A 23,486-nucleotide genomic window follows, 5' to 3' on the forward strand; every position below is an offset into this window, starting at 1 on the left:
GTGAAGACGGGCTGATTGCACGGTTGAGAAGGGCACAGAACAAGGACATCGAAGTCCGTAGGATTTTGGACGCCGCAACGTGCAGTCAGGCCGATGGGCAGGTAGTAAGAAACAATATTTTGTATAAGGAGTGTGAGGACGATGTGCTAATAGTAGTATCGAAGGCGATGCGGGCTCAGGTAGTCAGGCAAGCGCACGAGCGTGGGCATTTCGAGGTTACCAAAACAGAAGCTATGGTCAAGAAGGACTTCTGGCTCAAGGGGTTACGCGAAAAGGTCGAACACGTGGTATCCAACTGCCTTGACTGTAGCCTAACCGAACGAAACATAGGTAAGCTAGAAGGGAACCTGCGAAATTACAAGAAAAGAAGAAAGCGTGCGAAGCAGTACCGAAGGAAGGACCCGCACACACCTCGATTTTATGAAACCTTGGGTCCTAAACGCCAAAGTGACGCATCTGATGCCAGCGAGATAGAAGGCAACATCTGAGGGCAGATGTTATTGCAGGATGGCCGAATGTAGTATCGTGGACGAAAGGCCTAAGAAATATCGGGCGAACTATGAACAATGTCGCGAGAACCGAGGCGCCGTCGGGCCCATCAATGTGTCATCGGTCTTTTCAAGTGCATAGTTTCGTGGAAAAGACCTACGTGACCCTGGCTACCAGCGTCTGCAGAACACGTGTGCGGTGGGCCTAGGAAAAAGGCAATAGAATGGGACAACGGCCAGAGAGGGTCAGTCGAGGAGCAGAGTGCGAGTCGAGGAGCCGAGTGCGAGTTGAGCGGAGACGGAGGTTGCGAGTGGCGTTGCCGAGAGAGTGTGGATTGCGCTGTTTTCTGTACATTTGGTGTGAATAGTTCAGGTTAATCAACAATCGTCTTTTTCTGTCTGATTAACATCTCTATTGTCCACTCCTTGTAAATACATTATATCACGATATTACATATATATGTACGCTGGCATCGCTATGTTGGTAAATGTTCGATGTTATACGTGTCGTAAAATGTAACAGTTCTATTTAAAAAAAAAATTTCGTGTCTATGAGTACGTTAAAAGTTTAACTATAAAAAGTCTCATCTGAGCTGTGCTCCTTTATGGAACGCATTATTGTGTTTGAAAGAACACAATATATAATAAATGTATGTATGTTCTATAATAAATGTATGTTCTTTCGAAAGAAGTTCGAAAATTTTCTTTCTTTTATCCGTACTTAACTTTTTAATAAAATGCACGATTAATTCTTGTGTCTCGTTTAAACAGCTTTTGGTCTATCGTTATTTCGAATTATTTGAACATCGTGTGAATTTACTATTTAATTTTACAATATCATTTACTATATAATTTTACAATTATAATTTTACAATATCAATAATTTACAATAAGTGAGGGAAAAATCATTGAATGTTATATCTAGATGTCTATATACTATTTTAAACAATACTTAACTCGAGATACTCGTTTCGTCTCTTCATGATACTTACTGGCAATACCGAGTACAAATATGATGTTCTTTGAAAATAAAAAATGGATTTGAAAACGTTAATGCACGTTCTTTTTTTTTTTATTTATTTGTTGAAATTACAATCAATTCTCGCGTTGAGAATTTTCAGTAATTTTTCTGGCGTGGCGCAGTGACATGGCTGTTTATTTACAATAAGTTAATACTTATTATAGATAGGTATAATTTATAAGTATTATAAGTAAGTGCATATGCTTAATTTGGATAATTAAATGAATCTAACGTTTAGGTCTAGCGGGTAGTGCCTCTTCAGCCTGCGAATCTGGTCCGTCGTATCGAGTAGTCCAGTGATTAGGGGGTTTCGGTGTTTGTTGATTCTTTTGCTATATCTGTCGCTATATTTTGCTATTTCCTCTTTGACGGTGGGTATCTTGAGGTCGCGGTGTATTGTTTCATTGATTACATACCAAGGTGCGTCAATTAGGGATCTTAGCGTTTTCGATTGAAAGCGTTGGAGTATTTCAATGTTGGAGTTACTTGCTGTTCCCCATAGTTGGATTCCTTAGGTCCAGACAGGTTTTATTACGGTCTTGTAGAGGGTAATTTTATTCTGTATGTTTAGTTTGGAGCGTCGGCCCGTGAGCCCATAGAGTTTTTTTAGTTTGTCCTTTAGTTGCTTCGTTTTATCTGAGATGTGTGTCTTCCACGTTAGTCTCCTGTCCAGGGTCATGCCCAGGCATCAGACTGTGCCCTGCTAGGAACTGTTGCATTGTTGATGGTGACCTGGGGGCAGGTTTGTTTTCGGAGCGTGAAGGTTACATGTGAGGATTTCTTTTCGTTGACTTTGAAGCCCCATTTGTGAAACCACTTGTCCATGGAGTCGAGACTTCGCTGGAGAGTGGATGAGGCTATTACCGGGTCTGCGTGGGTAGCTAATAGCGCTGTGTCGTCTGCAAATGTCGCTATTGTTATATCGTTTGATATAGGTATTTCGGCAGTGTAGATGGAGTACAGTAGGGGTCCGAGGACACTACCTTGGGGTATGCCGGCTTCTATTGGGAATGTTGCGGAAGTGGCGTCTAGGCATTTGACCATGAATTGTCTATTGGTTAGGTAAGATTTTAGGATGGAGTAGTAGAGGTGAGGTAGGATCTTTTTAATCTTGTATAGTAGCCCTTCATGCCATACTTTGTCGAATGCCTGTTGGATGTCGAGGAAAACCGCTGAGCAATATTTTTTCTTTTCGAGTGTTTGACTGATCGTATGAGTTAAGCGGTGGATTTGCTCTACTGTAGAATGATGTTTTCGGAAGCCGAATTGGTGATCTGGGAGTGTTTTCAAGTTCTCTAGGATTGGAAGGAGTCGGTTCGTGAGCATCTTCTCGAATAGTTTGGACAGGGTAGGTAAAAGACTGATTGGGCGATAGGAGCAGGTTTCGTATATCGGTTTACCGGGTAATCAATGAGATTTTCCAGGCCTTAGGATAGTGTTCCAGGCGAAGGATAGCATTAAAAATCGATGCGATGAGTGCTATCCCTTTTGTGGGAAGTTCCTTGATTGCTTTAGTGCCTATTAGGTCGTGTCCTGCTGCTTTCTTGGGGTTTAGGCGACTGATTGTTTCTATAGTCTCTGCAGAGGAGACGGGTTCGATAGGAGGGGACATTTGGAAGGGGGTGTGCAGGTATTCAGTAACGTCCGCGGCGGCTTTGGGGGAATGGGGTTTGAATACTTTTGACAAGTGTTTAGCAAACAGGTCGGCTTTTTCTATAGGGCTTCGCGCCCATCCACCTTGCGGACGGCGGATAGGTGGGATTATTTGTTGGGGGCGTGTGAGTTTCCTGGAGGCCTTCCATAGTGAGTAGTTGAAGTCGGCTGTGGGGGATAAGCTGGCGAGGTATTTATGGAAACAGTCGTTTTTATAGTTTTTTGAGGTTCTGGATAGCTTTCTAGTTGCGTTGTTTAGTTTGCGTTTGTCCTCCGGTGTTCTATGGGTCTGCCATACTCTTCTTAGTCTACGTTTTTCTACTATTTTTTTTAGTATGTATTGGGGATATTCTTGTTTGCTGTTAGATGGCTTTGTCGGTGTGGAGAGGCGGATTGCGTTTGTTATGCTCGTGTTTAAGTATTCCGTGGCTGCTTCGATTTCTTCCTTTGTTTTTAGTGGGGTGAAGGCTGAGGTTGAGTGTGTAAAGACTTCTCTGAAGAGCTGCCAGTTGGTGTGTTGGTTGTGAATGGAGCCATTAGGTGTATTCTCGATGATTGTTGAACTGACTGTTGCTATCACGGGAGAATGATCAGAGGAGAGATCAGCCGAGGAGTTGATCTGGACGTGTCTTAATGGGATATTTTTAGTTATGAAGAAGTGGAGAAGGTCGGGTATTTTGTTGGTGTCAGTGGGCCAGTATGTGGGTTCGTATGTGGTGAGGTAGTTGAGGTTGTTGTTTATTATGCTGTTTAAGAGGTTTTTGCCTCTTGCTGTAACCAGTCTGCTGCCCCATTGGATGTGCTTGGCGTTATAGTCTCCTCCAACTATGAATCTATTGCCCAGGGTGTCCAGGAAGTTATCAAAGTCTTCTTTGGCGATGGAGTGTCTGGGAGGGCAGTATACTGCTGAGGTGGTGATTGAGCCATGACAGTCTTCTACTGCTACGTTTGTTGCTTGGAGGTAGTCTTTCTGGAATGATGGAAGTTCGTAGTGCTTAATACTTGCTTTGATTATTATTCCGGTGCCACCGTGGGCCTTTCCGCTGGGGTGTTGGGTATGGTAGAATTTGTAACCATTTATTTTTAGGTAGCTCTTGTCGGTGAAGTGGGTTTCCGATACGAGCATTACGTCGATTTGCTGGTGTTTTAAGAAGAGTTCTAGTTCAAGTTTGTGTTGCGCTAGACCGTTGGCGTTCCACAGTGCTATGCGGCTTGGTTTTATTTTGAGTCGGGGCGTGCTAATTTTTCCACGATGAGTGTTAGTAGCGATAGCAAGTGATTTATTTGCTCTGATTGTTTCTCTATTAGCTTTTCACGCCTTGAGGAGTTGTCTGTGTTAGGTGGGTTGGGGACACTGTTTTGGGGAAGATTCCTTTGGCTGTTCGGGTTATTTTGGATGCCTTGTACTGCTTGCGCATAGGAGGTTGAGGTGGAGATGAATTTGGTAGGACTGGGTGTTTGGTTGGATGAGGGGGTTGGGGTAGTCGCGAATTTCGGCGGGCTGGGTGTTTGGTTGGATACCTCTTTTGCTCTGAGCTTAGGGTAGCTGTTCGTGTATAGTGTTTTACATTCTGGGCAGCCTTTGTAGTTTGCAGGATGGTCCCCTAGCCAATCAGAAATGGCCGGTATTCTATGTATCCTTCTCTTCAATGCTTGAAGAGCTGGATATTTATCCAAAGCTGGTGCCCCAAACATATACTCGAAATCTTCAAGGGCCGCTGCAAATACGAAGTCCGCCCATGTCGTCTGAAAAAAGGTTTGTATACATTTATTTTGTACCTCCTCTATTAAACAATTTTTTTAATTTACCTTGAAAAATGTGAAAAATCGAACTCTTAACTAAAGATCACTAGCTTTTTGGGAAGAATTTGGATTTTTATTTTATTGTCAGAATTTAATGGATAATTTTAGAAACTTCAACCTTTGGAGGTATTTGTTAATTAAAAATGACAAAACTGGTATTATGTAAAAAAGAGTAATGTGTATCCTGAATCAATGTCGAATGGAAATTAGACAGTTCTATAAAAATAATAATTCTCACGATTCCACAACTTCATACCTTAATTAAATACAATTCTTCGGCGATATAATTACAAATACATTTACAGGAATTGTGTAATATGATAAATATCTCGTTAAAGAAATTGAAATCGTAAACTCTAGATTCTAGTATTCTTTCACTTTCATGTTTCCTATGAGCCCTTCAATCGCTAAATATTTTGCAATGAAACACGTATTATTAAACAACATAATCATACTAAATTAATTTAATGTGACTATTTACTATTATTATATAATAACACAGTGATGAAAGAAATAAACTGGTCAAGTAATCTAAGGAACGATAATACGTATCTATGTCAGTGACAGTGAGAAAAATTCAGATATCTGTACTTAAGTGATTACACTTATAAGTATCATTATATATTATATAAATATGATATTTCGAATGGTATCATTTATCACTCATTAAACAAGAGTGTCATATCCAGAGAAATGATTTTACATATCTTAATCTTTGCTTTGATTGCGATAGTAATAATTTCTATCAAACTTGATGAGGAAGATACATGAATAATTATCTAAAAGCTGAAAATCTTGGCAAATTCATTTGTACATAAACTAACAGGAATGAATTTTAAAGATACACTCTGCTCTCAACAATTAAAGCTGTCTTGTCGCAACAAAGTTTCAATAATTTTTTATGGACAATATGGCCCAGTTTGCACAAAGACTAAAAATTTTAACATTAAATTTGGATAAAAAATCTTACGGTAGAAGGAATGATATATCCTTCATTTTCGCCAATAATCTGGTCGAATTTAGTCAAGTAAAATGGTATTGTTTCGTTCAAAAGTTGATTCTTCCTCGCTTCCTTCTTTTCAGGATTCTCCTCCATGCGATAGTAGCAGATAGCTGAAACCAACCGTTACGTTCATTTGTGTTTTTCCCCCCAAACGAAGAGAAAATAAGTTGTGAAAGAAGGAGTAGCCTCTCATAGTTCCTACAATTTCTTCATTCTCTTTGCTTTCTTCAATATTGCCTCAACAAGTTCCTGTGGTTCACGATACTTGAAATATATACAATGTTACCAGCGTGGAAAGTGTCTTGGAAACTTGGAAAATCTTTCAAGAGGAACAACATTGCTAACTGAGATTCGAGAAAGGAAAGGTAAGTAAATCCTTGCTTCTACCTAGAGCTTTTTTATTTACTTCTGTACTGTTATTAAAATTTCATTAAAAGTACCAAGAATGTCGAGATATAAACAACCATTTGTGGAAAGGTCAGGAGAAGCAGAATTATCGAATAAACGTTATATAACTCTTAGTGATTAAGTAAGAGAAGAGAAACGAGAAAAAAGTCTTTTATCTAGGTCTTAATAAAGTATACTATATTTATCTCCATATCAAGAATAACAACAAGATATAAACAGTCTTCTAGAAATTGAGTAAATATTACATAATTACATCTTGAGCAATATTTTGCGTCTTAGCTTTTGCTTAATCATTATGATAATCTTAAATATCTGTAAATTCTTCACAGACTCTTTGCATCTTCTATACAGGTATCTCATGATCATGTGATAACACACAGGAAGAAAAAATAGAGGGAAAAACAGCGTAAAAAAAGTTGCGTGGGAGTATCGTCGCACTACATCATTCGACAATTGATGCACGTCATGGCGATCGTCACGGTTTAAAGCAGGCCATCAAAAACACGTTTGTTATCGTACGGAAAAATCTGCGACGTTCCAGCTGTTCAGGTGCATCGAATTGTGAATCATCGGCGGTACGAAGCAAGGCGAGGGGCGTAAATAGAGAAAGAAGAGAAGAGAAGGATTCGCATAAATGATAAAATATAATCGTTCGTTCCTCGTCGATGGCGGATGGATAGCTTTAATCGTGGACGATATCGATACGATTATATTTTATACATTTGAAACAAATGTAAAAGACGAGCAAAAACCAGAGATACGATCGTTATGATATTATTCAATCGGTAGCCTATTTACCTCGTTTTTTGTTCACCTTCTCTGTCTAGTAATAATTTTTCGATTCGACTGGCGTGACGTTACGTTGGCGGTGTAAAAACACGATTTTAAACACCTGCGGATAGTTGCATGAGTTTCGAGCGATTCCATTCCCTTCGATTTATATTTATGCGATCAACGCGCAGATCGTTAACGCATTATGCAGACAGCAGATGTTACGTAATCACACATATCGTAATTGGAAATTAGTAACGTTATCGCGTACCAGGATCTTCCTGTCTTTGATCATTGAGTAACACTTCGTTGTCCTCGCTCCTTCCGCGGATAACCAGCGTTTATCATATAGAGACAGGGATTTGCAAAGAATAAAAGTTGTAGAACGTTGAAAGGCGTTGAGAGAAACGTGATGTTATCCCGTTATTCGTTAACGCAACGCAGTTAAAAAAAATCCCGTAGAAAGGTTACGATAATAGATAACCTGAGTCGAGTGTTTGTCGGGGGATCTAAAAGATTCTTTCGAGTTGAGCGTCTGAGATTGCAGAGCAGAAAATTTGGAAGCCATCGAATTCGTGATGTCGATAGAAATCTTTAGTTGGAATCGTTGTATCATAACGTAGTCTGCTTATTGTCGATAAGACTTTACTAAACTAAAAGTGACTACTAAAAGTTTCTATCCTCTAAATTCTATCTACGATTCTATAATCTAAAAACTGACTTTTGCAAACAAACTGTAACATTCGCTTAACGGAAAGACATACGTATCTTGTTTGTACTCGTCTTTTCACAATGAATTCTTGAACGTCTGTCTCTGTGGTGAGACAAATGCAAAGTCATCTCATCAGTTACTCACCTTGCTTCAAATCTCCAAGAGTATCGACGAGCTCGTCGCATATCATCGCATCCCATTCGTCCTTTCCCATTAGATCGTACTTCCTCGCCAAGTATCGCGCCACAGCGTTACTCTGCGCTACCGGTTTCCCGTCTATCTCCAGCACAGGCAGCTTTTTATAAGGCATTGCTAAGAACAAACATGGCTCATATGAACACTGTGTAGAGGGAAACGATCGATAGGAAATCACAACACAGCTTCCGAGGCCGTTGCGTTCTTGTGAATAGATGAATCGAAATCATTTCGGTTTTAATCAACATGGCCTAGTAAAGAAATACAGAAATGTCTTCTTTCTCCTTTTTTTCTTTTCTTACGATTACGATGGACAGGGTATCGCGTGTTTTTGACTGTTGGGAAGAACAGAAGTTTTTAAAATCAAGGATAAAAGATAATACCAGACACGGAAAAAATATTAGAAAATGTACACGGTTCTTGTAATGAAAATTGAAATGCAAGGAATATAAATCGAATGTCTCTTGCGAACGTAATTTTGTGTTTTACACCGACAGGATTGATTTACAGACTTACGTTGATTTTTTGTTTCTCTATCTGCAAGCGACATATAAGATTATATCGAAGACTATGCTGCGTAAAACTTTTATTATACTATTTACGATAGAAATGTCGCAACGGAAGATCGAATTTTATGTCTGCTTTGTTCTTTTGACTTTTTAGCTATGTTCTTGTTCATTTCCGAACTGATTTCAATTTTTTATCCTTTTTTTCCGACAAGTCCTAAAAAGTTTTTAAATTAACGAGAAACGTAGAAGTATTTTTGTATTCCTATTTTAAGTCACCTATTTACGGTTTTCTCAAAATATTCGAAATGCTTCGATTCATTGAAAACAATAAAGATTGCAACACAAAAATTCGAGAATCGTAAGTGAATTAAGTTGGTATTCGATAAACACGACATTACGGAAGCAAAACTTAATGAAAAGTTCGACTTTATTCCGTATGAAATTTTACTTTAAGTAAGTTTAGCCTGCACGTGAAACGAAAGTTTTATATACAGAAAAGTTTGAGTAAATGGTAGATATCTGAGAGTTGAACGATGAAAGTAAAAATCGATTCTTCACGCTTACAATCCTTGTATTCAGGCCAGAGTTCTTCGGAGATCCTCTCGTCGGTATACTCGATGCCAGTATATGCAAATATGTACCGTATATGTTCGGCACGACCACGGGCATTGAAGTAGATTAGTTTGTAGATATGTTCGTCGCTCATTTTCCTTGCTCTGTCAACTTATCGAGAAAAATGTTACAATTAACTCGTGTAATTAACAGACTGTGTGCGTGTTTGTGTGTAGAGAGAACAATTTATTTATAGATGGAATAATTCGTATAATACGCAAAATAAATCATTTAGAAGGCTGGAATATGTGTTTTTGAAACAATTAATTATGTCGAAAAATATTTCAAACGAGATATAATTATGAAAAAAATAATAATTAAATATATGTAAATGTATGTAATAATAGTTAAATGTATGTAAATGTAATAATTAAATATAATTAGTTGTGAAAAAGATAATAATAAAAAATAAATAAATGTAAAAAAAGAATTAAATGTAATTAGTTTCTTTTTACGCACGCGATATTATTGGCGATATATGAAGGTCAACTTTATTTTTTTAAATAGATATATTTATACATATATTTATAGATATAAATACATATATTATATAGATATAATAGTATATATAATATATATAATAATATATATGTCGAGTCTGAATCTCCGAGTCCGAGCTCGAGGCGCCCTCCCGGGGAGGGCTCGCGGGAGGTAGCGGTTCTGCGTTGAAGTTCTCCATCGTCCGGTCGCGCGTGGGGTACCTTTATTGTCGATAGTTACACTAGTGACGAGGGCCTCAGGCTTGATAACGAATCCGTGACCAACGGGAGGACTATCATATAAAAAGCAACAGGATACACGAAATAATATAATTCTGACTAGGACAACATAAACGCAAGAAGTGTTGATATTGAAGAAAATATTTCATTTTGTATATAAATATTTTCATATTTAAAAAAGTTTCCGGAAGTAGGAAGATTTACAAACAAATAATATCATAAACCGAATGTTTCATGATCCTTTTCTAATTAGAGTGTGTGACAGCATGTGAGAACGTTTGTTAAAAATATGACTTATTGCAATTACTTAATCGCAATTATAAACGATTAAGACCTTCTCACAACGAGGCAATCTATCCAAAGTATAAAACTCGTTATACTTGATGAGAAAACAAATCTCTACTTAGGTTTCATTTCGTTTCATCGCGTTCATAAAAAGTGAATTTGTATGAACACATCGTGCAATTTAGTAATTAGGACCGTTGATCTCGCTGCAACATTTTTTTTTTTTATTTATTTGTTGAAATTACAATCAATTCTCGCGTTGAGAATTTTCAGTAATTTTTCTGGCGTGGCGCAGTGACATGGCTGTTTATTTACAATAAGTTAATACTTATTATAGATAGGTATAATCTATAAGTATTATAAGCAAGTGCAAATGCTTAATTTGGATAATTAAATGAATCTAACGTTTAGGTCTAGCGGGTAGTGCCTCTTCAGCCTGCGAATCTGGTCCGTCGTATCGAGTAGTCCAGTGATTAGGAGGTTTCGGTGTTTGTTGATTCTTTTGCTATATCTGTCGCTATATTTTGCTATTTCCTCTTTGACTGTAGGTATCTTGAGGTCGCGATGGATGGTTTCGTTGGTTACATACCAAGGTGCGTCAATTAGGGATCTTAGCGTTTTCGATTGAAAGCGTTGGAGTATTTCAATGTTGGAGTTACTTGCTGTTCCCCATAGTTGGATTCCGTAGGTCCAGACAGGTTTTATTACGGTCTTGTAGAGGGTAATTTTATTCTGTATGTTTAGTTTGGAGCGTCGGCCCGTGAGCCCATAGAGTTTTTTTAGTTTGTCCTTTAGTTGCTTCGTTTTATCTGAGATGTGTGTCTTCCACGTTAGTCTCCTGTCCAGGGTCATGCCCAGGTATCAGACTGTGTCCCTGCTAGGAACTGTTGCATTGTTGATGGTGACCTGGGGGCAGGTTTGTTTTCGGAGCGTGAAGGTTACATGTGAGGATTTCTTTTCGTTGACTTTGAAGCCCCATTTGTGAAACCACTTGTCCATGGAGTCGAGACTTCGCTGGAGAGTGGATGAGGCTATTACCGGGTCTGCGTGGGTAGCTAATAGCGCTGTGTCGTCTGCAAATGTCGCTATTGTTATATCGTTTGATATGGGTAGGTCGGCAGTGTAGATGGAGTACAGTAGGGGTCCGAGGACACTACCTTGGGGTATGCCGGCTTCTATTGGGAATGTTGCGGAAGTGGCGTCTAGGCATTTGACCATGAATTGTCTATTGGTTAGGTAAGATTTTAGGATGGAGTAGTAGAGGTGAGGTAGGATCTTTTTAATCTTGTATAGTAGCCCTTCATGCCATACTTTGTCGAATGCCTGTTGGATGTCGAGGAAAACCGCTGAGCAATATTTTTTCTTTTCGAGTGTTTGACTGATCGTATGAGTTAAGCGGTGGATTTGCTCTACTGTAGAATGATGTTTTCGGAAGCCGAATTGGTGATCTGGGAGTGTTTTCAAGTTCTCTAGGATTGGAAGGAGTCGGTTCGTGAGCATCTTCTCGAATAGTTTGGACAGGGTAGGTAAAAGACTGATTGGGCGATAGGAGCAGGTTTCGTATATCGGTTTACCGGGTAATCAATGAGATTTTCCAGGCCTTAGGATAGTGTTCCAGGCGAAGGATAGCATTAAAAATCGATGCGATGAGTGCTATCCCTTTTGTGGGAAGTTCCTTGATTGCTTTAGTGCCTATTAGGTCGTGTCCTGCTGCTTTCTTGGGGTTTAGGCGACTGATTGTTTCTATAGTCTCTGCAGAGGAGACGGGTTCGATAGGAGGGGACATTTGGAAGGGGGTGTGCAGGTATTCAGTAACGTCCGCGGCGGCTTTGGGGGAATGGGGTTTGAATACTTTTGACAAGTGTTTAGCAAACAGGTCGGCTTTTTCTATAGGGCTTCGCGCCCATCCACCTTGCGGACGGCGGATAGGTGGGATTATTTGTTGGGGGCGTGTGAGTTTCCTGGAGGCCTTCCATAGTGAGTAGTTGAAGTCGGCTGTGGGGGATAAGCTGGCGAGGTATTTATGGAAACAGTCGTTTTTATAGTTTTTTGAGGTTCTGGATAGCTTTCTAGTTGCGTTGTTTAGTTTGCGTTTGTCCTCCGGTGTTCTATGGGTCTGCCATACTCTTCTTAGTCTACGTTTTTCTACTATTTTTTTTAGTATGTATTGGGGATATTCTTGTTTGCTGTTAGATGGCTTTGTCGGTGTGGAGAGGCGGATTGCGTTTGTTATGCTCGTGTTTAAGTATTCCGTGGCTGCTTCGATTTCTTCCTTTGTTTTTAGTGGGGTGAAGGCTGAGGTTGAGTGTGTAAAGACTTCTCTGAAGAGCCGCCAGTTGGTGTGTTGGTTGTGAATGGAGCCATTAGGTGTATTCTCGATGATTGTTGAACTGACTGTTGCTATCACGGGAGAATGATCAGAGGAGAGATCAGCCGAGGAGTTGATCTGGACGTGTCTTAATGGGATATTTTTAGTTATGAAGAAGTGGAGAAGGTCGGGTATTTTGTTGGTGTCAGTGGGCCAGTATGTGGGTTCGTATGTGGTGAGGTAGTTGAGGTTGTTGTTTATTATGCTGTTTAAGAGGTTTTTGCCTCTTGCTGTAACCAGTCTGCTGCCCCATTGGATGTGCTTGGCGTTATAGTCTCCTCCAACTATGAATCTATTGCCCAGGGTGTCCAGGAAGTTATCAAAGTCTTCTTTGGCGATGGAGTGTCTGGGAGGGCAGTATACTGCTGAGGTGGTGATTGAGCCATGACAGTCTTCTACTGCTACGTTTGTTGCTTGGAGGTAGTCTTTCTGGAATGATGGAAGTTCGTAGTGCTTAATACTTGCTTTGATTATTATTCCGGTGCCACCGTGGGCCTTTCCGCTGGGGTGTTGGGTATGGTAGAATTTGTAACCATTTATTTTCAGGTAGCTCTTGTCGGTGAAGTGGGTTTCCGATACGAGCATTACGTCGATTTGCTGGTGTTTTAAGAAGAGTTCTAGTTCAAGTTTGTGTTGCGCTAGACCGTTGGCGTCCCAGAGTGCTATGCGCCTTGGTTTTATTTTGAATCGGGGCGTGCTAATTTTTCCACGATGAGTGTTAGTAGCGATAGCAAGTGATTTATTTGCTCTGATTGTTTCTCTATTAGCTTTTCAAGCCTTGAGGGGTTGTCTGTGTTAGGTGGGTTGGGGACACTGTTTTGGGGAAGGTTCCTTTGGCTGTTCGGGTTATTTTGGATGCCTTGTACTGCTTGGGCATAGGAGGTTGAGGTGGACATGAATTTGGTAGGACTGGGTGTTTGGTTGGTTGAGGGGGTTGGGGTAGTCGTGAATTTCGGCGGGCTGGGTGTTTGGTTGGATATCTCTTTTGCTCTGAGCTTAGGGTACCTGTTCGTGTATAGTGTTTTATATGCTGGGCAGCCTTTGTGGTTGGCAGGGTGGTCCCCTTGGCAGTGGATGCATTTCGCTGGGGTTTCCGGTGATTTGGCGCACTGGTCAGTGGAGTGAGTGCCTGCGCATTTAACGCAGCGGAAAGTATGGTTGCAGTATTTCTGCGTATGACCGTACCTTTGTTACCTTTTGCATTGCACTATTTCTTTTTTCACGAGCGGTGGTTCGATCTTTACTATCGCGTTCATTAGGCGACTGATGTTGTAGATTTCCTTATTTTTCGGCTTTTGTTTAATGTCTAGGAAGAATAAGGATAACGGGTCTTTCGAGACTCTATGCCTTATATTACTTACGTTGATGACTTCGTGGCCGAGTTTTGAGAGTTCGTATTTGAGCTCGTCTATGTCTGCTGAGTGGTTTATGTTTCGTAGGACCACCCGGATAGGCTTTTCCTGTTTGAGTTGGTAGGTGTGGAAGTTGGCGTTCAGGGTCCTGAGTGTCTTGGTGAGTTTTCTGTAAGCTTCTGGGTTCGTCGACAGTATTTTTACTTTGTTGTTGCTTATCTTAATGTTATATTCCTCCTTGCTGATATCTCTCTCTACGGACTTGGTCATTGTCTGTATGTCAATGACGTCGTCCACAAATATTGGTGGGGGAGGGGGGATTCTCTGTGAGTGTTGGTTTGGTGGCGGTTCTACGATTTCCATGGCGTCGTTTGAGGATTCCAATACGGCGAATCTGTTGTGTGTGTTTATTTGCGTTGCTGTTTCTATTTTCCTTTTCTTTGTAGTATTGGTGTCGTTAGTGCGGAGAGTTCTGCTACACTTCTGCCACGGGGGGGGGTAACACGGGGTAGCTGCGAGACTGCTCCGGAGAGCCTGGTCGCGGTTGCTGGGCCATCATCGAGCTAGTTAATTCGGAATGAACAACTAGTCGTGAGGCTGTGAGGCTAGTATTCGGGTTGGGGTTAGGTGCGTGGGATTTTCTTCTCCCTAAAGGGTAAGAGACACTTAGCTGTGTTCTCTTTCGACGGTTGGGCGACACGTGTTGTTTTCGGACTACGCTGGGCACTAGAGACACGTCTGCACACTTCGGCACTCCACAGCGAACTTCGCTGCAACATAGATGGATAGAAAAAAGCCATTTAAAATGATACAACGTCGGGAAGACAATTATGAAAATTATAAATGGAACACAAGATAAAATTGTTTAAGATTAATTCTTCTTTTTTTTTTTAATCGCGAGTGTTTGCAAACGAAGTTTCAATCTGTTTACAATGATAGCAATGAGAGGAGGATGTCTATGAAAGTTATAAATGCGATATTGAATAACATTTCTGCGAGTGGGTTTGTTTTTCGTTACAAATGTTTTTTAAACGAATCTGCAATCTGTTGGTAACGGGACGACTGATAGGGAAATAACAAAGATCGCGTTTTATTTGAACAGACAAATCTTTGAAATCTATTCGAAAGTCTATTTGAAATGGTACGAGCTCGAAAAGAACGGTGAATACTATAGAAGAAGGATTAATTAAAATTCTTATTAATCTGTACGCTTTGTATATTAAATACCTTGATCGATGCCAAGATGACAAATTATTATACAAAAGAGTGAAGTATCCACGTCTGACATTAATATTGAGTATTACCATTACTGTAATTTAATTTTTAACCGATCCTGAAAATTCCTTAGAACGTAAAAAGTATAAAATGTTACTGTGCATTTCAAGATTAAATGCACTGTAATTTAGAAACAGTTATGAAGCGGAAACAAATAATTTATTCAGAATAAGAATTCTACGTAATCATGTTAAAAAAAACGTACTTATAACGCGTTTAAACTCCAAATATGTAAAGACAATAAGGGAAAAAAATTAAACGAAGAATCGTATTTTTTGTAAATTCACACAAGATTTTATCCAAAAAAAAATTGGCCTGCACCAATATTTTTATTTGTCGTTACCAGTTACGAGGGTATTAAAAAATTGGCCACGAATGGACCAGAGATAAGAATTTATCAGACTTGCTCTCGTAAATTTCAAGACGTTGCATCGGATATTCTTGAAAATCTTTGGACAATGGCTTCGATATTTCGCAGCTTCTATCCTCGAAGCGGAAGAACTCGGCGTTAAAAGCGACAGAACTGGAGAAACCCGGTGACCGCGAGCCTTTCACGCTCTCGACAGATTTCTCATCCCTCGTAATCCTCCCGGTGTCACCCAATTTCCACCCTCGTATTGCGATTTGTTGCTTCCAACGAGGCGACACCTTGTCTTGTGATTTCCTTTTTCGTCGCGTGAAACACGACCGAACACTTGTTCAAACACACAATTCATATTTATCTAACTCGACAAAACGCCGTGTCATTGAAACAATAGCATTCTTTGGCTTTTATGTAAATTCCAATAAATTATGATAATGTTCGTGGAGACATTATTGCTACCTATTTTATCTGTCGTGATCCAAATTGATTTGTGGCTACGTATGTATATATATATATTTGTATTTTCTTTTGTTCTTTCTTTTTAATTTATGTGATCTGAGAATTACATTTCTGAGAGTTCGGTGAAATTCGATGCTTTATTTTTATCAGTAGAATCTTCCTTGTCATTGTCAGAGCGCAGACGTTTACGCGTTTACGGAAAGTTTAAGGATACAAAAATACAGAAAAATGTAGAAAATATGCAAGAATATGTAAAATATCGAAAGTACAGTACTTCTAATAATACTTAGTAGCATGCTTACAAACAAATTTCTTTTGTATTTCTTGAAATTGCGGAAAGATTCGCGGTAATTATCGGATTTTTGTCCTCTTTTATCTGCTTTTTTTATTCGCAACTTATACGAGATATGAATTAATATTCAACGACGTGCGCTCTGTGCCACGAAATGAATTATCTCGCGTTAAGACTGCGGCAATTCTTACGTTTGATATTTCATTTAACGAACAGCCGCGCGTTCCTGAGTTTAAAAACCGCCACTCTGAACTTACGCTGAGAATAATATCAGGAAAAGCGAACGAGAGATGATTAGAAAGAAAATGCGAGGAGCAGTGAGGGGGATATTACTAGACTGCGCTTTTTTGTGCAAGTATAGCAGGATGTTTGGGAGTGTAAAATTTTAACGAATGCGTATAATATGAAAAAATATATGAAATATCCAAGGTATAGTTTTATTAAACTTACTTTTTATAATGCTTCGTAGGTAAAACAATTTTCTATCCAGATTCCACTTTCTCAATTATATTTTCAAAAATGCTCGATAAGGAGTACAATTTTCTACCCAGGTTGTACCTTTCTAATTATATTTTCCAAAATTCTTGATAGGTGAAACAATATTCCACCGACGATTTACTTTTTTAATTGTATCCCCAAAAATATGGACCTGCTTAACGTTTAGATATTATTATTTTTTTCGTTGTTACTTGATACGGCTAGCAATTAAATAGTGAGAATAAGAAGAATTGGAAGTGCCATTTTCGAAAAAGAATTTTGTTTTTCCTTGAAGAGGTTGTTTGTATGAAGGTTAATATCACTAAATATGAAGGGAAGTGTAATCATAATAATTCGTACAGTTTTTAACGTTTCATACGTGATATAGGTTGTGTATGATGTATGTTATACGATTAGTTCCCTAAATTAGACTGTGTGCACCATGTGCCAGCAAACTCCCTCCATCGTGCTTGAACATGTGCGTAGATAAATCTGCCTCAATTATCCCATCAGATAAGAAAATCTCTACTGACCTTCTTAAGCAAACTACATAATGGACTTACATATCTTCTCTTAAGATATAAAGAAGATATTTTTTTTATCGTTAATTAACAGATCTTTGAAACGATAGAATAGAGATATCGTAAAATTATACAAAGTATTATAATATGCGTAATAAATAAGTATCGTTATATTTTTCTAATAAATAACATTCCCATAAACAAACAATTTCTCATAAACAGTCGTTTCCCAGAAAACTTTAGCTTCGATACTGGCAACTTTATCTACTTCCGCTCTTCAATTATGAAGGATTAATCTTTACGAAACTTTTGGAACGGCTGAAGATTTCTCACGATGAAACGCGACGAATTCGATACAAACTACGCGGAAATAAAGACAGCTGCGATGGAGGATCGCGGGATTGATATTAATTAATTAATCTGTGGCAACCATTATATCGATTCGTTACGTTATTGCGACAGGCCACGCAACATTTTATTGCTTCTGTTTCTACAATTTAATTACAAAGTATTCAATTTCCCGTTATAAACAAGGAAAGGACTGCAAGTTTGTACAGCTTTTATCAAGATTACGTGCCATTGAACATATCGATTGATTGACTTCTCATGTTTCGTATTAATCGACATCCGATATAGCTATGGGACCTGGAATATTGAAATATTGGGAAGTCAGTTATATTCAGGTGTTCTATAGATTTGACGTATAAGCCTTGTAACATGTACTTCTTCATCAGACGTTTACGAGATACTGAACGATGGCTACGCTTGTAGTATCCAAAAATTTTACGTCGATTTATAATCGAAGATTCGATCAAACTATAGATAGATTTGAATATTCTAAGAATTGAATTTAATATTAAGAATTTTAGTTGTATAGATCATCGACGAAAGTCCGTTACACGGACCCTTTCAACAGTTCTATACACACTTCTATTATATATTTTATTTTTTAAAAATAACGCTTTGGCATGATCAAGGATCGGAAGTATAAAAAATAATTGTGACAATTCGAGCAGTGAAAGCCTCTAGAGTAACATTATATTGGTCTCTATAGCGACATTGTGGTACCGTGTCATTTTCAAAGTTCTCAGAATTGGTACTGTATCCGATTTCAATGTTTAATATTCTTCCCGGTTCCTGGAAGAATTTCTTCAAAACTACGTTAACCCATGAAGAATCAACCAACAGTTTCTCATAATGCCGTTTTATCCACATCCTTTGAAACTCATGAAATTGTAGAATCCAGATAGAAAAAGTAGAGACGAGGTAAACGCGAAGCTCATCCTTGGAATTGCTTGTCATGGTGATAATGTTAACAAATAGAATTCGATAACGCAAATTCATTGGGGAAAAGGTGACAGATGAAATTCGCTAACGCAACGTTGCCCGTTAATGGGCTAAGAATTACGCTCCATGGGATCGCTCACTGCATTCTTCGAAACGACCCTCGTAATCCATAGGCTCGTAAACGGCTTCCGTAACCGTAACGAATTTCAATCTTGTTCACGGATCTCTGACCGCTCGTTTCGAGGGTAACGAGGGGGTTGCGTGTTCACGTGCGTGCAACAGAAGGTGTTATCGTGATTGTAAGGCGTGATGGAGCAGATAAGTCCAATATGCTCGCGGAAATCGTCGAGATTCATTGCCCAAAGCTGGCTGATAGTCGAAATTAACTTCGCCTCGTCCGATTTCCGCGTTCACATCGCTTTGACGATGGTTAGGCGTTTCTTCGTTCGTTTCTAACGCTGAGTTTTCCCGTGTCGCAGTCAACCCATATTTGGATGTGTGTACACGTTGCACAGAAAATGTGGTCGGGGGTTGAAACGCGGACAGAATGGAAAACGGACTATGGGAAACGCCGAGAAAGAGGCGTCGATGAGTTGAAGACACGTCGATGCTGAAGTACACGTGTATCTCGCGTCTTATAGCGAAGGATGGATACGTGTGAAATTTTAGAAAATATTGGCTGGAAAATATTCTAACGGACATTGAAGAAACGAATTTAAATTGTAAAAAGAAAAAGATGGTAGCCTAAAGACGTTCCGCTTTCTGTCCCATTACGGAAAACTGCAAAAGCTATGTATCTTGAGAACAGATAAAGTTAAGAAATGAAAAGGAAGAATTCGATTTACTATGTATTTTCGCTATATTTTATATTTACTGTATATTATCGGAATAGCCATCCCTGATTCAGAAAATCAATTACACATATCCCTTGGCGAGAGGGAGTGAGAATTAATCCGATTAATTGTAATGGTGGATCAGCTGGATCCTCATATTCTGAACGTCCAGAGACTCGCTAACTACGAAGCAACTGGTCTGTTTGTGACGCCTATCAATTGTTTGCTAGAGATTAATCTGCTGGTAAGCAGCGTCAAAATGCGACGATAACTAAACCGTCCGAAGATCGAATTATAGCAAATGAAACGCGTCTCTGCGCTAGTCTGACCGATTAACAGGGCCTATGGGGGTGGCTTTCAAATTTGCAAGCAAGGAATTACCGTGTAACGAGCAACTCGTATCGATTATTCAATGGGTTCATATGGAGGCGAATAGAAACTCGAACTCGAAACGTTTTCGACTCGACGCTGAGTATCGCGTTCATCCTTTAAATGCTACTTCAACATGGGCAAACGTTCATTTTGGTAATGTCGAGTTTTCTCATTGAATAATCTTCCGTTCGTCGATTTTACACGCTTAACCGACTAGATAAATTCGATGATTTTAAGCAACGTAATTAATGTAATTGATTAATTTTTCTTAAAGTGTGAACTATGGATGAAAGATTAGAAACCGTGACATTACAGAGTACAAAGTTAGAAATACAGGGGAACTTTATATTTTTCTTCACTGCTGATTAATTTCTTGCTGAACGTGCAACGACTCGGGAAAACTGTCGTTACCTGTTGCACACTGATCGTAACATACATAGATCAAGGAACATCACAAATTTCACTTGACTACTTACGTTCGTACAACGAAGAATCCACATAATACAGTACGGCTAATATATTACTATAGAAATCGGATGGTTATACATACGCAACAATTTGGAAGAGGATATTTGCTTTCGGGTTGGGAATATCAGGGAATAGAATTGTTATTATGCGAATGACTGACGTTGATTCAATGTAATTAGTTAGGAGTAGAATTACAGTAGAAAAGGCATCAATACGATGGAATTGCACAGTTATTTTAAAAAAACAAACGATACTACATAATATATTTAGGTATACAGAAACAGTGACACTTCTGTATTGTCAATTATGATATAATTAAATGAGATAATACGAATAATTGTAAATGCTATTAAATTGTTAAATTTTAATAATTTCCAATTCATCTTCGTATCAAAGCAAATATGAACAATTTACAACGTTGCTAGTTATGACAATAAATTTCTATTTCTCGTGTCAGTAATTTCAAATGTCGTTGGTTGCAATCAAAAATCTGTCGGCGGAAAATTTTCACTCAAGCTTCGTCAAATAAATGAAACATCGTATTATTCTCGGTCAATATCGAGTCACTTTCGAGATTACACGAATAAAATTTAAAAAACTTTTTTGATGAATTGCTCGTCGAGGCATCGTTCTGATGTCGATATCGCATTAAGCAACTCGAAGATCGAAGTCTTGGTAACGAGATTGTCGCGTCAAAGACGAAGCGAGGCCTATTACCCAGGCGATGATGGAAGCTATGCAACTATAAAGAATACTAGCGCCTTTTTCTACGATTTTATACGACTCGATGCCAGTCGAAGCTCTTGGAAAATATTGCAACAAAAAGTCAATATATAAAACAAAAAATAGGAGGTTTTTCCTTAAAGCAATTTAATCACTGTCCACGCAACTTTTATTGTTCTCATCTAGAACCGAGCAAGAAAAATAACTATTTTATTTTTATACCTTCTCTATATTGGGATTGTAAAAATTTGTCTGTTTGAAATGCATTGGAAAATTTCGTCGAGTTATAAAGTTACACCGTTGGTTGTCACCATAGAATCAATTTTAGAATGGATTTTAAAATAACGTAAGAACGATTTTAATGAAATTTTGAGAGTACATATGTACGTACATAGAGAAGCGAATGTAGTTCACACGCATTGCTACTAGGAATATTTGTGACCTACATAGGTTTCAGGGAAAATAAATGTCTGTTGCAAATAACACTAATTACAAATTCTATTTTTTCAAGCTTCGTGAAAACTCACATGAGAAATTAATACTACATTTTTATATAATACTATCTTGACAAGTACATTTTACAAACGAACGAATATTACTAATTCGATACGAATAATTAATTAGTTTTTCAAGTTTTCTAAGATAAATAATAGAATCAGACATTATTCCAATTTCCACGAAGATCCATTGAAATATAATATCAGAAAATGATCTATTAACAATTTCAATTTTATTCGACGCTACTATAACCCTTCGCAATCGAGGGCTCCGCTAATAATATCAAATAAATTAAATAATTAATAAATTAAAAATTTAATAAATCAATAAATTAAAAATTTGTCCTTAACCTGTCAAATCATAATTATCTCACGTATTCTTGCAACGAACAGGTAAGATACAATCAGAAAAATAAACCGACGTATTGGCCGAAGATATATTACACTACCAAGCAAAATCGTATCGCACTGCGCGATGATAGTGAGTGAGTGAGTAGGTGATGAGTGATGCGGCTATGTTTCTTCATTCTACGCATATATTTAACCAATTATACGAAAACACGTTCTTTCTACTGAAATTACTTGGAGTATCTGGTAATATGAATAAATGAAACCTTCGAATGCAAAGTATTAATATTATTAACGAAAATTGGAAATATAATTTATCAAACGGGATACGTGTATATAGTAAACCAAAGAATACAATGAATTATGCAATAACGACAGAAAAATTAACAGATATGACCAGATCTAATTGTTCAACCACTATACCCCTACATGTTCGAATCCTTGGGCGAACACCAGCAAACAGTTCGATCGATATTTTTCAACCTTCGAATTAGCTGTTATAACTAAAATATTTTCCAACGTTACAATGCATCCTGTCCGCAATTACATCGTTAATTTCGTTTCCGAGGTTCCGCTACAATACTTCGCAACGAGCAATTCAATAATTGAGACAACGACTCGCGTGATGCGCAGCAGTACGCTGGCCGTGAATCAATTGCATCGGATTACCTCGATTAATACGATTTTCTAGGACTACGCTGTAATGTCGAGTTAATTAATACGATAAAGTGCAATCGCGATCCAATGGAAACGCCTTCATTCTTACTTTTTCGCGCGATTTCACATCGGAGTCTAAGGAAAACGAGCTGCATCTTGCGGCATCTTGCGGAAAAACTGAAATTCATAGGACACAGGAAACCTGGTAATCAATAAATACGGCATGGTTCCACGATATGGACGCAAAATCAATGCTGGATGGCACGCTAATTCGATTGGCGGCTGGACAGGTCGAAGCATAGAGCTCAAAGTGTTTCCTCAAAGTGTTTCCGTTCCCTCATCCTCCCTTCAATAAATCTTGTTTCTCTCTCTGTCTCTTTCTCTTTCTCCTCCGAAAACTTGATCATCCGATTTGTGTAACGGAGTTTATTTTGTCTTTCTGTTAATAATCTGTTAATACCAATAAGTTGCCTAATCGCGACACTTCTCGAGAAAATTTCTTTTAATCGCAAGGCCGCATAATTTTGACGAAATCCATGTGAAAAGAGTGTCCGGAATTAGGATGAAAAATATGTTTATATTTCATACGTGTATATGTTTCAAAATAGTTGCAATATAGAAATACCTTGTTTGTAAAGAAGGTTGACTCTATTGAGATTAATCGTTTGGTTTCTGAAGAGTTCAATGTGAATAAGGTTTTACGGTAAATTGAAAGATGTAAAAATACGCGCGAAAGTGTACAAATATGCAAAGTCTAGCAGCTATTAATAGTTCAGTAAGTAAAATAAATTTCTGTCTAGGTTCTTCTCCTTCGTCGCGCTCTATAAAAACATAAATTTAAATAAATATTAGCAGTGAGTGTAGCGATTTAGTCGATCAGATCTTAGAACGAAAAAACTTGTTTAAAAATGGAATCGATCAATTTAACTTCTCACTGGCTCACTTATCAGTGTTTATGTAACTCTTTCTCCCATTTCCTCTGCGTGAAACATGCAGCTTGGGAGTTTCGATTCG

At 38.4% G+C, this 23,486-nt stretch overlaps 1 protein-coding gene and 1 long non-coding RNA gene across 2 annotated transcripts; one reads left to right on the forward strand and one right to left on the reverse strand.

Moving 5' to 3' along the window:
* The first annotated feature begins 5,248 nt into the window (after positions 1 to 5,248).
* Positions 5,249 to 9,420, forward strand: LOC143304888 (uncharacterized). Its single transcript, XR_013061537.1, has 2 exons — positions 5,249 to 6,333; positions 6,728 to 9,420. It is a non-coding gene; the product is annotated as an uncharacterized LOC143304888 (long non-coding RNA).
* LOC143304887 (hematopoietic prostaglandin D synthase-like) lies at positions 5,923 to 17,390 on the reverse strand. The gene is made up of 3 exons (XM_076627368.1): positions 16,740 to 17,390; positions 9,128 to 9,286; positions 5,923 to 8,171 (listed from the first exon to the last, which is right to left on the reverse strand). The coding sequence occupies exons 2-3, from the start codon at positions 9,267 to 9,269 to the stop codon at positions 7,996 to 7,998; spliced, it is 318 nt and encodes a 105-aa protein (XP_076483483.1). The 5' UTR covers positions 9,270 to 9,286; positions 16,740 to 17,390; the 3' UTR covers positions 5,923 to 7,995.
* Between the last annotated feature and the right edge of the window lie 6,096 nt (positions 17,391 to 23,486).

The sequence above is a fragment of the Bombus vancouverensis genome, unplaced genomic scaffold (assembly GCF_051014615.1).
Source record: "Bombus vancouverensis nearcticus unplaced genomic scaffold, iyBomVanc1_principal scaffold0062, whole genome shotgun sequence".
Taxonomy (NCBI): Eukaryota; Metazoa; Arthropoda; class Insecta; order Hymenoptera; family Apidae; genus Bombus; species Bombus vancouverensis.

Coding starts and splice junctions, on each gene's coding strand:
- LOC143304887 (XM_076627368.1), bottom strand. CDS start 9,269: ATGAGCGACGAACATATCTACAAACTAATCTACTTCAATGCCCGTGGT. Junction 8,172..9,127: donor CTGGCCTGAATACAAGGATT/GTAAGCGTGAAG, acceptor GTTTGTTCTTAG/CAATGCCTTATAAAAAGCTG.